Consider the following 15,737-nt stretch of genomic DNA (forward strand, 5'->3'; position numbering starts at 1 on the left):
ACCAAATCGAATCATCGATTCAATAGGCTGAATCGAATCGAAATTTTTTTTTCCTGAATCAGGCAGCACTATTCCACAGCAGATATTACTGTTTTCATTTAGTCTAAAATGAATACCCGCCATCAACTTCCTACTCACTTAAAAATAAAAATTTGCAAAATTTAGGAGGCACTGCTGTTTCACATTCAGTAAATTACATATTGCACCTTAAAATAATTGTCATAATCACATATAAAAACAGAACATTTTCTACAGCTAAATATTTTTTTTACCAATAGTTCTAGCCCTTTGAGTTACCAAATTCAGTATAAAAATATAGATATTGACCGATTCATGATTTTAAAAATAGTAATTAGAAAAAGATATAGACTGACAAGTCAACTTGTCTACTGGCATAGTCCTAACTCTGGCATATTGGATCATGGCCAAATACAGCCCTGCAACCCTTTAAAAATCCAGCAAGACGACATTGAGACCTAGGATATGCACTTATTTGAAACCTTTGATGATTATTTTGGATAAAAGCTCATTTGGATCTTCTGCCCCCTGTAGGAGATTATCTATTGGAACAGAACCACTGAAACATCAAAGTTCATCTTAAAACTGAAAAGTGCTTAGACTTTTGGTGGTCTCACTGGGCCCAGCCCCCTCCTTACTCACTGGAGGGAGGTATGGAGCTGAAAGACCAACTTCCAGGTAAGTCAGCATACCTACTCCCAGGAAAAGAAGTTTCAATAGATGAGACATGCTTTCTTTTTATGAAACATGGTCTTTGCAGCTATCCATTAATTCCATTCCAGGACAAATATAACTACTATTAACAGCCTTCAAACTACATTATGATGATAATCATTCCCCTAAGCCATGGTAATTTTTTTTTTTTTTTGTTGAACACTTACAATACATATATGATCAGAAAGTTTGGCACAGCCTCTTAAAAATTATACTAAAAAGAAAAAAATTGCAGAGTCTAGTCAAGTTTTGCTGGTACTGCAATTCTCCATTTTAAAAAATTGCTCTGTTTATGGAATTTTTTCTTCTTCATGCCATACATTTCTCTGTTATACTTCATTTCTGGGGGTGGGGATAAGGCAGTGACAATATTCACAACTCATGGAAGAGTTGGGTAGGGGAGGTTACTGCAGAAGGCTGGATATCTGGTAGCAAGAATCAGACCCTATGATTCTATGGCTACAGAAGGAGCTTTGGTTTAAGTATATGCTTGTGTCAGGGAAGGGAAGGGGAGCTTGAAATATTGCCACAAAATTTGTTGGGTAGCTGCAAATGATGGTTCTTGGTGTTTATTTATAAACTAGCCCTGTTTATGAATAAATCGGAAGCCCTTGTCCCCCAGCAAACACCAGGCCATCCTCATGGTCCAGTCTACTCTAGTTCAAGTCTCTTGGCAGGGCTTGGGAATTTTATCGACCTGAATCACTCAGATTTAGGCAAGAAGGAAGATGGCTGTGTTATCACAGTGACACCCGAGGTTTTAAGTGTTACAACGAAGGAATCTCTTGCATGAGGCATTCCTTTAGTCTGCAGAACAAGCAAGGGTTGCCTGGGACAAACAGGTACAAACCAGAGAGAAAAACTACGTTTAAGGCTTTAGAATATCCATAAATAGCTAAACATTGAAAAGTAATCACTTAGAACCACAAACAGTGCAATCTCTTTTCTGTGTAACCAAAGACTGGCACTTAAAATGAATCCGTCAGTTCAGTGAGGACAACACTGTGTTTTCTTCTCTGGTCATAAACTGTAACCATTTGCCGCAGTGAGATTTGGAATGGCATCTTCATAGATTCCCATAGCATCTGTGTTTTCATAAACTAGGGTGGATTTTGGTTCGCTCCTGGCTTTAATAATGTCCAAGGCACACTGGTTCAGGAAGATGTACTGGCTCTGAGATAGACCACATAAACAAAAATCAATGTCAAACCCACATGGACCTATAAAATATCTTTTAGAGAACTCAGGTCACAATAAAAAAAAAAAGAGAGAGAGACATTAGGATCCTGCATGATGATTTTTTTTTTACTCCTAAGGTGATGTCAGCATGTTTTGCTGTACTGACCCCCATCAGAATAGCATGTGTGCCACATACTGACAAATGGTAAGCATTGAGGGCTACTGTATGATCTGGGAAAAAGGGATTTAAGCAAGACAATTTTGACAACAAACGAAAATTTTGTTTGAACACAATATTTTTTTTTTTTATCTGCCTTGGAAAAGAGATGGCTGAGGGGAGATAGGACTGAAGTTTTTTTTTCTATTAATTAGATTGTATTTCTTTTCCCAGTCTTTCCTCATGTTTTATTATGTTTTTAAAAATAGTCTTTATTATGTTTTTGTAAGATTTAGTTTTTTGTTAGTTATGTTTGTCCCCCAATTTTGTAATTTTATTGATTTGTTCATCGCCTAGAATTTGGAATAAGCGATTAATCAAATTTTATAATAAACTTGAAACTACAAAATCCTGAGTGGAGTAGAACGGGTACAAGTGGATCGATTTTTCTCTTCATCAAAAATTACAAAGACTAGGGGACACTAAGTTACAGAGAAATACTTTTAAAACCAATAGGAGAAATTTTTTTCACTCAGAGAATAGTTAAGCTCTGGAACGCGTTGACAGAGGTTGTGGTAAGAGTGGATAGCGTAGCTGGTTTTAAGAAAGGTTTGGACAATTTCCTGGAGGAAAAGTCCATAGTCTGTTATTGAGAAAGATATGGGGGAAGCCACTGCTTGCCCTGAATCGGTAGCATGGAATGTTGCTATTCCTTGGGTTTTGGTCAGGTACTAGGGACCTGGATTGGCCACCATAAGAACGAGCTACTGGGCTTGATGGACCATTGGTCTGTCCCAGTAAGGCTATTCTTATATTCTTAGAATCTGGTATGAGAATAGTGCGGAATATAAATAAATATGAATTGAATAGAATATCACCACTTCTCCCGTATTCCAACTTCCGTAGCAACTTAACAAAGAAATCACCAATATTAAGATGCAGGCAGCAGACCAGCAGCAAGATAGGGGCTATCCAGTCTTTTGCACTGAGTGTCACATGTTTAATTATCTCCCAGTAGGTGAGGGGTCTTATGTGTGTGCTTGGTGCAAAGAACTCCTAGCACTCGGGGAACAGGGTCTGATCTCTTGAGGCTAGAATAGCAGACTTGGAGGAGCTGAGGGAGACAGAGGTACATAGAGGGGACAAAAGTCCCACCTCCAGTCTGGCAGACTTTGTGCTGCCTTGGAGGAAGGAGGTCTTCTTAAAGAACAGCATCACTCTGTGAAGTAGGAGTCAATCCTGTAGCCAGAACCTGCCCTCCAGGAGATGCAATGTCCTCTAACACTGAGGATGTATCTCCAGGGGCTTCTGCTGAGGAGAGAAGGGTTAGGACAACCATTATAGTGGGAGATTTGATCATTAGCTGGTGGACGTGAGGATTTCTGACACAGTTAGTCTGCTAACAACATCCAGTCGCTTGTTTCATTAAGCCCTTGAGGCTGCATACTATCTAATTCATACATCCATCTCAGTTCTTTTAAATTTAAGATCCGCTCATAGTTTCCTCCCTCCCACCCAGTTTTTACCATATCAATAACTCTCCATTTGAGATCACTCATTTTATGTTTACAAAGCATCCAGTGGCGAACCATTGGGGCCATTTCATTATGCGTGTGAACCCGAGATTTATGTTCAGTGAGTCGATCTTTAACAGAGCGAGTGGTGCGACCCACATAGAGTTTTGGGCAAGGGCACTGTATAACATAAATCACATTAAAGGAGTTGCAGTCTGTGACCTGTTTAGACCAGTATCTCTTCCCTGTTACTGGGTGATTCCAACTCTCCCCCACCATAGCATATTGGCACCATTGGCAAGTGCCACATATACTATGAGAGCCAGAGCTCCTTTCTGTCTGTATTGAATATGTCGAATTTAAATGCTCACCTATATTTTTAGATCTTTTATAAGCTAAAATAGGGGGCTCTCCAATGGACTCGTCTATTAGTCTGACGATATGCCAATGTTTGCACACTACTTGCCCAATCTTAGAGGCAAGGAGAGAGTACTGTTGGACGAAAGTGAAGGTGTACTCAGAATTAGACTTTTGTTGATACTGAAGCAACAGAGGGTGGTGGGCGTATTTAGCTCTCAAATACGCCTGACATATGTTTGAATGGGGATACCCTCTCTGTTGAAATCGTTTTTTCATAATACGTGCCTGTTTCTTGAATTCATCTAAAGAATGACAGATTCTGCGTAATCTTAGGAACTGGCTAATAGGTAAACTCGCTTTCAGTTTATATGGATGAAAACTATGAAACCTTAGAAAGCTATTTCGGAACGTAGATTTGTGATAAATGGTGGTAATCAGCCAACTCTGCTGTTTTATTATTCTGATGTCTAGAAACTATATTTCAGAATACTCTATGTTGGCAGTAAAATGAATGTGCTCATTGATCTGGTTTAATCATACTATGAACTCATCTAAGGACTCTTTAGTCGAAGTCCAAATAAAGAACACATCATCAAGGAACCTCTTCCATAATCTAATGTGTTGGTAATGATGGGATTCATATAAATATTGTTTTTCTAAAGCAGCCATGTATAAAGTGGCTAAAGATGAGCTGATCTTAAATTTAAAAGAACTGAGATGGATATATGAATTAGATAGTATGAAGCCTCAAGGGCTTAATAAAACAAGCGATTGGATGTTGTTAGCAGACTAACTGTGTCAGAACTCTATGGTGGTTTAACTTTTGTATTTTCATATAGCTTTGTATGAATGTGTTAGTATGTGTTTCAATTAAGTTGAATAGTATGTATGAGATGGTCCGAACTTTGGATGACGTCAGATGAGGGGAGGGGTATAAGTAGTTTGTGAAGAACGCCGTGGCCATTTTTAACTACCATGATGCCCACGTAAGGAAGGTGATGGTGTAAGCCATTAGGTCAGTAGAACTGTTATATATATTATTAACTGCATGGATGTATCTTGAACTAATATGGAACATGTTTGTTGTTTATGATTCTGAGTTAGTACTTGCCCCGTCCTGATGAAGATCGGAAACGCGTCGATGGGAGGCGGTACATTAACAGCTGAATAAAGAGCCATATAAGTTAAGTGCTCTGTTTAGTTCAAATATATGAAAAAATGGAATGAATGAATTAATCAACAAATGAGAAATGAAAAAATGAAAATGAATGGAAAAATTTTTGTATAAAGAATATTTATAAATTATCTCAAAAAAATGATATAAAAAGTAATTTGAATTTAAACTCATTTCATGTACTGGGTGAAGTCAGTGAGGAGTGCTGCTACACTGACATAAATTATCAGAGTAGCGTTCTGAGATATCCCCAGCATGTGATTACCAATATACAGTTCTTCTCATTTTATTAGACATTCACTTTTAGAGTTGAGACGAGTCAAAATAGGCTCAAATACACATCTTAATAGTTCATAGCATGTATCTAGGAAATGTACATGCGTTCAAATATAATACACAAACACACAATACATAGTACCATGAATGTTTTTGTAAACTAAGGGGGTCTGTATGCAGTAAGTACAAAGCCTGAGTGGTAAATGCTGGGGGCATGCCAGTATCTGTCCTGCATTTACTGCAAGGGTAGACTCTGAGGCTCAATTTATGGACCAGGTGAAGCCCTGGTCCAGGGCACCGATGATAAAGGGTGCCAAAATCTCATTCTGGCATCTCTCTTCCTTCCCCTCTGTGTTTGGGGAGGGAGAGATTGTGAATTTGGGATTCAGGATTTCGATCAAGATAAAGTATGAGCTCCTGGATCATGGAGGGGGGGGTGCATTGATGTAAAAGTTGGCTATTCTACGAGGGATCTACAAAAAGTTTCCGTACTTTTATTTTTTTAACACTATTTATTAAATATCTCAAAAGCAAATTACATCACTACCTGCAAGGTGAGGCGGCTTGCCTGACTAGTTGCATGACATTCTATGACACGCCCTCTTGCCTTCTTCTGCCCCAACCATTTCCCGTGAAAATATGAAAATGTGGAAACTTTTTGAAGAACCCTCAGAAAATAGTAAGCAGTGTTGATTCCCACACCTGTCTTCAGCCACCAGACTTATGCCTGCTGAAACCTGGTGTAAATGCTGGCGTCCAAATTAGGTACGCCAAGGCAGTATTCTATAACTATGTGCACAAGTTTTCGGAATGCCTCTGACATGCCCATGGATTAGGAACCATGCTTTATAGGACAGCATGCAGCCAGATGCATGCATGAATTTTAATGCCTGCCAATTATCAATAATTAGTTGTTGGCACTCAATTATTGATGGTTAAGAGCTTGTTATCCAATTCATTTGTGCATACATCTTGGCAATATGCCCAACTTTGGGTACCATATATGGAATCTGGTAGTTATGTGCAATGAAAGCACTACCAGACTACAAGATGCATTCAGCATAGCACACAACATGAAAAAACAAACAAAAAACATTGTGTTCTTAGTTTTCCCCATCGATTCTCCTAGTGGTAAAATGGCAAGACAGCAGTGATTCCCAGATGCTCCTGCCCAGATTCAAAATAGCGGCTTAGACTCCTAGTGGGGGGGCGGGGTCAATAGCACTCCTTATTTGGCAAATACTGTAAGATTACTGCGAATAGTCAGAGTTGCCATTTTGAACCCAGGTGGCAATGCAGCATAAGCATCTAGGAACCGCTCCTGTACCACCATTGTAGTAAGTGCCAGGTGGTAGCTTGAGGAGTTGGGGGGGATAAGAAGGGCATGATCTGGATTCAGTTGCTTTTTTTCTAAGCACTGTATGCACTTTATTGTCATGCCCATAACAAAGATACACGCAATGCCTTCTCTTGAGTAGGGCTTAAATGTATCTGTGCTATTTGCAGCAGTGACAGAGCATGCTAACTTATTGGGTGCTAAGAGTAAATACTGTCCATGCCCTATCTCCAGTCATAACCCACCCAGTTAGAAACATAGAAACATGACGGCAGATAAAGGCTAAATGGCCCATCCAGTCTGCCCAATCCACAGTAACCATTATGTCTTTCCGAGAGATCCCACGTGCCTATCCCAGGCCCTTTTGAATTAGAGTTCTCACCCTCTAATGTGCTATGAAGTTAGAGTGGGAATTTTAGCCACTGGTTTGGTTTTTATTTTTAACATGTGCTTAACTGTTGCCGTGGGCCCACTCTAGCTGCTTAGCACACTTGAGCAAGCATGCCTCTTAAATCACATTCAGTCCAAGCTATTGTGTTTACTGAAGGGAACTTAATATAACCCTTACCTCTGTTTGCACCATTAATGCACGATGCATTCGGAGATCATGAACTATTCCAAGCACATCAACACTATTTTCTAACTCAATTTGATAGATCATGTGATCAATGGCAATGAACGTGCCTGTCCTGCCAACTCCAGCACTATAGAAGATAAATATGCATTAATTATTTCAAAAACATGGAACCTATTACACAGTTTTGCTCAGAATGGTTGGGGACGGAACCAATTACACAGTTTTGCTCAGAATGGTTGGGGACGGAACCAATTACACAGTTTTGCTCAGAATGGTTGGGGATGGAACCAATTACACAGTTTTGCTCAGAATGGTTGGGGACGGAACCAATTATACAGTTTTGCTCAGAATGGTTGGGGACAGAACCAATTACACAGTTTTGCTCAGAATGGTTGGGGACGGAACCTATTACACAGTTTTGCTCAGAATGGTTGGGTCGGAACCAATTATACAGTTTTGCTCAGAATGGTTGGGGACGGAACCAATTATACAGTTTTGCTCAGAATGGTTGGGGACGGAACCAATTATACAGTTTTGCTCAGAATGGTTGGGGACGGAACCAATTATACAGTTTTGCTCAGAATGGTTGGGGACGGAACCTATTACACAGTTTTGCTCAGAATGGTTAGGGACGGAACCAATTACACAGTTTTGCTCAGAATGGTTGGGTCGGAACCAATTATACAGTTTTGCTCAGAATGGTTGGGGACGGAACCAATTATACAGTTTTGCTCAGAATGGTTGGGAACGGAACCAATTATACAGTTTTGCTCAGAATGGTTGGGAACGGAACCAATTACACAGTTTTGCTCAGAATGGTTGGGGACGGAACCTATTACACAGTTTTGCTCAGAATGGTTGGGGACGGAACCTATTATACAGTTTTGCTCAGAATGGTTGGGGACGGAACCTATTATACAGTTTTGCTCAGAATGGTTGGGGACGGAACCAATTATACAGTTTTGCTCAGAATGGTTGGGGACGGAACCAATTATACAGTTTTGCTCAGAATGGTTGGGGACGGAACCTATTATACAGTTTTGCTCAGAATGGTTGGGGACGGAACCTATTATACAGTTTTGCTCAGAATGGTTGGGGACGGAACCAATTATACAGTTTTGCTCAGAATGGTTGGGGACGGAACCAATTATACAGTTTTACTCAGAATGGTTGGGGACGGAACCTATTATACAGTTTTGCTCAGAATGGTTGGGGACGGAACCTATTATACAGTTTTGCTCAGAATGGTTGGGGACAGAACCTATTACACAGTTTTGCTCAGAATGGTTGGGGACGGAACCAATTATACAGTTTTGCTCAGAATGGTTGGGGACGGAACCTATTACACAGTTTTGCTCAGAATGGTTGGGGACGGAACCAATTATACAGTTTTGCTCAGAATGGTTGGGGACGGAACCTATTACACAGTTTTGCTCAGAATGGTTGGGGACGGAACCTATTACACAGTTTTGCTCAGAATGATGGGGGACAGAACCTATTACACAGTTTTGCTCAGAATGGTTGGGGACGGAACCAATTACACAGTTTTGCTCAGAATGGTTGGGGACGGAACCAATTACACAGTTTTGCTCAGAATGATGGGGGACAGAACCTATTACACAGTTTTGCTCAGAATGGTTGGGGACAGAACCAATTACACAGTTTTGCTCAGAATGGTTGGGGACGGAACCAATTACACAGTTTTGCTCAGAATGGTTGGGTCGGAACCAATTATACAGTTTTGCTCAGAATGGTTGGGGACGGAACCAATTACACAGTTTTGCTCAGAATGGTTGGGGACAGAACCTATTATACAGTTTTGCTCAGAATGGTTGGTGACGGAACCTATTACACAGTTTTGCTCAGAATGGAAGCACCCAATGCACAGCCCCCAGCCAAAGGGGGTTACTGCCACGACTGAAGTAAAGGAAATTAAGGCAGATATAAATCAATGGCAAACAACCCCAGGCAACTGTAAATGAAGGCCCTTCTTCTGCATAGAAGAGTAGTTTAGCATTAGGGCCTCAGCTGAGAACAGAGAAGCCCAGTTTAGTAATCTCAGCAATTTTATAACTGGATGCTTCCTTTTAGGCACTTCAATGCTGTGTGGTGACAGCCTGTTCCAAGGGACCTCAAATCCAGTCCTCGAGGTCCACAACCCAGCCTGGTTTTCAGGATTTCCACAATACATATCTACGAGATCTATTTGAATGCAGTAGGAGCAGCGAAGGCAAACAGGTCTCATAATCTAATCTAATCTTTGGTTTATATACCGGGTCATCTCCCAGTGGAGCTCGACTCTGTTCACATATAATTAGGACTAGAGTACATAGTGGAAAACATAAGAGAAGGAAGAACTAATTAAAAACTAAAGTACATAAGAAAAGCATAAGAAAAATAACTATAATATTATCATTTCCTTGAGGCTGTAGTTAAACCATTTAAAAATTGTGAGAACAACAAAGTTTTCAGGAATTTACGACATAATTGCAGCTGGTCTAAGAGCCTAATGGAATCAGGAAGTTCATTCCAGATCTCTAAAAACTTGAAAACAAAAGATCAACTGAGCTTCCCAGCAGATTTAATTCCCTTAAAGGAAAGGAAGGCTAACTTATATCTTTGTGTGTTTATCAAATGGCAAAGTCTAAGGGTAATCCAACATAAGGGGACAAAAGGATCAAATATTCCTTAGAGAAGCTTGAAGATTATGCTTGTGCAGTTAAACTGGATCCTAAAGTGAACTGGGAGCCAGTGAAGCTTTATCAACAAAGGGAAATCCTGAAAACCAGGCTGGGTTGTGGACCTCAAGGACTGGATTTGAGGCTGGGTTGTGGACCTCAAGGACTGGATTTGAGGACCCCTGACTTACTCTTTAATGGGAATCTAGTTGCCCAAATTCTGTTAGAGAATACTACTACTACTACTACTAATAAATTTATTTTTATATACCGCCATACCCGAGAGTTCTAAGCGGTTCACAATAATTGAATAAGATACAAACAGTACAAGTTATTTAAAAGACAACAACTGAAGGCATCTAGTGGAAGAAATACATAAATTATAAAAGGCATGCAGTATAGCTCGGCACTGGCACAGCTAACTTTTGGGCATTGGCAGTTGCATCGGCCACAGATCTGATGTAAATGTTAAGTGCCCAAATGTGGTAAGGGTGTGTGTAAGTAGTAGCATTGCCCATGTCCCGCCTACTTGTATACTACCCCCATATAGTTAACGCACTATAACACAAGCACACCCTTATAGAAAAGCACTTCAGGCACTTATGCACTAACTTTTTAACTGCATTTTACACATGCAATGGGCGAATAACTGCAGGGGCTTAGTTATAGAATTACCTTTTAGATTGTAAGCACTCTGGGGGCTGAAAAATACCTACCGTACCTGTATATAATTCAACTCAAGCTACAACTGAATAAAAGGTGAGAGCTAAAGCCAATCTTCCTTATAGCATGGCTTTGGAAGCCTCAAAGAGGAGAAAACTAGTGGCAAATGTTCTACATAGCAACCTATGAGTTGACCTTTTTTCTAACATGTCATGCAACACATTCCCAAAAACATGTACACTTTGGAAGAAAGAAGGAGAAAGGAAATACGATGGAGACACTTAAATATCTACAAGATACAAGCAGACCTCTTTCAGGTGAAAGATGGCTCTGGAATGAGGGAAGCAAGTAAGGGTGGCGGATGAATGGAACAGCTTCCTAGTGGGGAAGCAGACACAGACACGGCATTTGAATTCAAGTTGTCATGCCAAGATAGGGTTTTAAAATTGCAAGCAATATAAAAACAATGAAATTTATCTTTGTACCTGCAATGCACCAGAATAGGGGAATTTGAGGGACAATGCTTAATGTGTTCCCGAACCAGGCATCTAAAATTAATGAGAATATCTGATGTCTCTGGAACACCATGATCAGGCCAAGCGGTAAAGTGGAACTGGCGCACTGGGCGAGTATCATTTACCCTTCTCTGAAAAATAATTTCAAATAAACATCCAAAACATTCTTACAGTTAAAATCATTTATATTCCACTATTGCCAACAAATAGTTCAAAGTGGATTACATACAAAGAACAGGATTCATTAACTAGGACAGGTGTATCAAAGTCCCTCCTCGAGGGCCGCAATCCTTGCGTTTTCAGAATTTCCCCCAATGAATATGCATGAGATCTATTAGTATACAATGAAAGCAGTGCATTCAAATAGATCTCATGCATATTCATTGGGGGAAATCCTGAAAACCCAACTGGATTGCGGCCCTCGAGGAGGGACTTTGACACTCTTGAACTAGGATGTATACATAGAACAAGATATTATCCCAATCATTAACTATTAAGATTGAATTTATGAAACAAGAAAGTTTTAAAGATTTTTAAAATATGTATTTATTAAATTTTTCAACAAAGTTACGTACAAATCAGCTTTCGCAACCAGCAAAAATATAACAATATAAACACTACATTACTCTGTCCTATGACCCCCAACATCTCCTCTCCCCAACATCACCTCCCCCCCAGCCACTCTCCCCACCTATCCATCCCAAGTCTTAACACAAAGTCACTCGAAAAGGCGTTAACCCTTAATCTTATCCCTCCAAGCTATAAAACGGTCCCATACTTTATGGTAAGGGGTGAGAGCTTGACGATGAATCGCTGTCAATTTGCACATCAGATGTACATAGTCTAGACCAGTGATTCCCAACCCTGTCCTGGAGGAACACCAGGCCAATTGGGTTTTCAGGCTAGCCCTAATGAATATGCATGAGAGAGATTTGCATATGATGGAAGTGATAGGCATGCAAATTTGCTTCATGCATATTCATTAGGAATTGGCCTGGTGTTCCTCCAGGACAGGGTTGGGAACCACTGGCCTAGACACCCAAGCAGATATAGACAGTCCGGCATCTGCGCCGAATGCTAATGTCATGCAAGCGCCACTCATGCCATTGAGCACTTTTTTTTAAAGTTCGTAAACATTACTATAGATCATATTTGAATTGGCAAGATAGACTACACAGAAGCGCCCTGGTAAGGAAAGGAGATGGCATACAGTCTTTTAGATACAATTCCTATTAAACTGGGGAATTGTAAAGTTAAAGTATATGGACATTATAATATTGTCCAACCAATGGCCTGCAAATTAAATTGTTCATATATAGGGAGTCAAACCACACAATATTTTAAACACCATTGGAGATGTGGGGAGGGGGAGGTACCTTTTATCATGTTTGGTGGGATTGTATTAAGGTTCAACCATATTGGGTATGATTACTAGCTGTTTGACAGTTTGGTTGGGGGAGAGGGTTTCGCTTACTCCACAGACTTGTTTGTTGGGACTTACCAATTTGAGAGATGTCTGGTGGCATAGGAAATTACTCCGTGTGGGTCTTTCTGCTGCCAAATGTTTAGTAGCTTTTTATTGGAAACAGACTCAGGTACCTTCGGAAGGGGAATGGAAGGACCGGGTAAGTTCTTTACTTCATATGGAAACAGCTAAACAGCATGGCTATTTTGATATGTATCATAGGGATTGGGATTTGATTTTTGGCACAATAAGGGGTTGATGATTGGTGGATTTTAGGCAGGGGTTGGGGGATACTGGCTGATTTCTTTTGGACTAGGAGTTGGGGTGCTGGTTTGGGGTTGGAAGGTAGGGGGAGATTTGGGGGGGGTTTGAGTATTGTATTGTGAGGGGGGGCATATTATGGGATGTACGGTGAATTGACATGGGTTGGGGGTTATTTGGTGGGAATATGGAAGGTATTGGATAATGTATTTCTACTGTGATCAATGTTTGTGATGTATGGTTCTGATTGTGACCTTGGTTGGTTTTTGTTTGTTATTTTTTCAATAAAAATGTATTGATATTTAAAAAAAATATATTTTAAACACCAAACAGCATAACTTAAACATTACTCTGGCTTCGACTGGCAACCAGTGTAAAGCTATATATGGTGGTGTAATTCTATCTGATTTTCTTAGTTTATAAATTAACCGAACAGCTGAGTTCTGCAAATGTTTAAGCAAATACTTAGGAATTCCTAGATAAACTATGTTACAGTAATCTTTATCTGTTTAACCTATATGGTGAAACCATCTTCAGTACAGCAATTCTAGAAGAAGAGTGTTGGTTTCAAAGTTGGTGGCCGAAATATAAACAACCTGTGCTATGCAGATGATACAATGCTCATCACTAGCAGCAAAGAAAACATGCTGCATCTACTGAAAAAAGTCAAAGCAGAAAGTCATAACACTGGATTAGAACTGAACATAAACAAGACGAAGATCATGAACATGGAAAATGATGAAGATTTTGAGCTTGTAAAGGATTTCAATCTCCTGGGCTCTTTTGTAAACAAAGAAGCAACTAAAAGGGAGGAAATACTCCACAGAATAGCACTTGGCCACTCTTCAATGAAGGGACAAAATGAAGAGCCAATGATGACCTACTTGTTCTTGTAACTATGTATTTGTAACTACAACCTCTCAAAGTTACAAGAGGAAGATTTTAAAAAAGGACTCTCACCACCACATAAAATGTAAATGTCATATGTTTAACAAACTATTTGAAAAATGTTGTAATACTTACATTTTTTACTGAGAAGTCTCTGATTGTCCAGTCTGGAAGGATGATTTCTGAGGTAATTGCTACAAATATGTTACCATACATTCTGGATTCTTTGGTGGGCCAGTATTCATTGCACTTTGACTAAAAACACACATAAGAGGAGTCACATATATAAACTACAAATAATAAACTACAAATGAGTTTTAATGACAAGTTTGGTCACTGATGTTCAATATGCAAAATTGAAACAGAATAGGTCGGAGTAGATCTATCTGTGAGGTACTCTACTAAAGAGCACTTCCCTCCACTATAGTGATGTAGCTCCTAAAGCAGAGGTTCTCAACACAGTTCTTGGGACATACCTAGCCAGTCATGCTTCAGGATATTCATAATGAATAGGCATGAGATACTGTATTTGCCGGCATATAGGACACACTTTTTCCCCTCAAAATACGCTTAAACTATGGGATGCATCACTTTGCTTCTGCTCTCTCTTGGATGCTGTGAGGTCTCACAAGTACGCTCTCTACACGTGCATCACGTTGTTTCTGCTCTCTCTCAGACTCTGTGAAGTCTCACAAGTACGCCCTCTACACGCGCGTCACATTGTTTCTGCTCTCTCGGACGCTGTGAGGTCTCACAAGTACGCCTTCTACACGCGTGTCACGTTGTTTCTGCTCTCTCTTGGACGCTGCGAGGTCTCACAAGTACGCCTTCTACACGCGTGTCACGTTGTTTCTGCTCTCTCTTGGACGCTGCGAGGTCTCACAAGTATGCACTGTACACGCATGTCACATTTCTGCTCTCTCTCGGACTCAGTTTCTGAAGAAGAGGCTTCAAGTAATTCTTCATTTAGCTCTGGAAATGAATTTCTGGGTTTTGAGGATGAAGATTTAAAGGTACCTATCTACAGAGTTCCCTAGATACATTTTTTGTAGTCATAAATAACTACAAAATTAGTACAGTAAATCATTATGGAAATTCATGAAAAAATATAGAAAATTATTTTTTTTTCTTAAAAATGTGTATAAAAAAGGGGGGGTGTCTCATACGCTGCTGTGTCCTATATGCCAGCAAATACTGTAAATTTGCATACACTGTCTTTATTATATGCAAACCTCTCATATGCCTTTTGCATTCATTATAGATATCCTGAAAACCTAATTAGTTGGATATGTCTCAAAGAATAGGTTGAGAACCCCTGTCCTAAAGACTCATTTACCTCCCCACCTCTCTGACACATACATCTTTTCTTCACCACTTGATACATAGTGAAACAATTTATGCAGCGCATCATTCAGAGTTCAGTAGCTGGGCCAGCAGGGTGGCTCTTTCTAGCAAAGCTGGCACCTCCAGAATGGTTAAGTGCCCATCCCAGTAGAAATATGACTAAGGGATCTTGGTAATAGAAGTGATACTATTACTGCACCCTTAGGAAGAAAAGGAGAGTAGAGAGTACACTTCCCCCTCCATATTTGCGGTTTCTGTATCTACGGTTTCGATTATTCTCGATTTTAAGCCCAAAAAAATCATTTTCACTTTTCGGGCTATTTTAAGCCCTGTAAGCCCCCCCTTAAGCCTTACCTGGTGGTCTAGCGGGTTTTCGGGCAGGAGCAATCTTCCCATGCTCCTGCCCTGTGCAGATCGCTCACAGAAATGGCTGCCTTGAGCTCACGTCGTAGTCTCGAGAGATGACAGGAGCTCAGGGCAGCCATTTCCTGTGAGTGATCTGCATGGGACAGGAGCATGGGAAGATTGCTCCTGCCCGAAAACCCGCTAGACCACCAGGTAAGGCTTAAGGGGGGGCTTAAGGGCTTAAAAAAGCAGGGGTTAGGGGCAGAACTGGCC

The 15,737-nt window shown here is 40.2% G+C and overlaps 1 protein-coding gene across 1 annotated transcript in view; it reads right to left on the reverse strand.

The window, feature by feature from the left end:
* Positions 1-836: 836 nt before the first annotated feature.
* Positions 837-15,737, reverse strand: part of LOC117352352 (receptor-type tyrosine-protein phosphatase beta-like) — a 450,002-nt gene continuing 435,101 nt past the window's right edge. The window contains exons 37-40 of the mRNA XM_033928784.1: positions 13,911-14,030; positions 11,132-11,292; positions 7,297-7,432; positions 837-1,905 (exon numbers count right to left, since the gene is read on the reverse strand). Coding sequence (XP_033784675.1) covers positions 1,753-1,905; positions 7,297-7,432; positions 11,132-11,292; positions 13,911-14,030 — 570 coding nt within the window. The 3' untranslated portion in view covers positions 837-1,752. The remainder of the gene's footprint in view (positions 1,906-7,296; positions 7,433-11,131; positions 11,293-13,910; positions 14,031-15,737) is intronic.

This window comes from Geotrypetes seraphini, chromosome 19 (genome assembly GCF_902459505.1).
Source record: "Geotrypetes seraphini chromosome 19, aGeoSer1.1, whole genome shotgun sequence".
NCBI classification, from domain to species: Eukaryota; Metazoa; Chordata; class Amphibia; order Gymnophiona; family Dermophiidae; genus Geotrypetes; species Geotrypetes seraphini.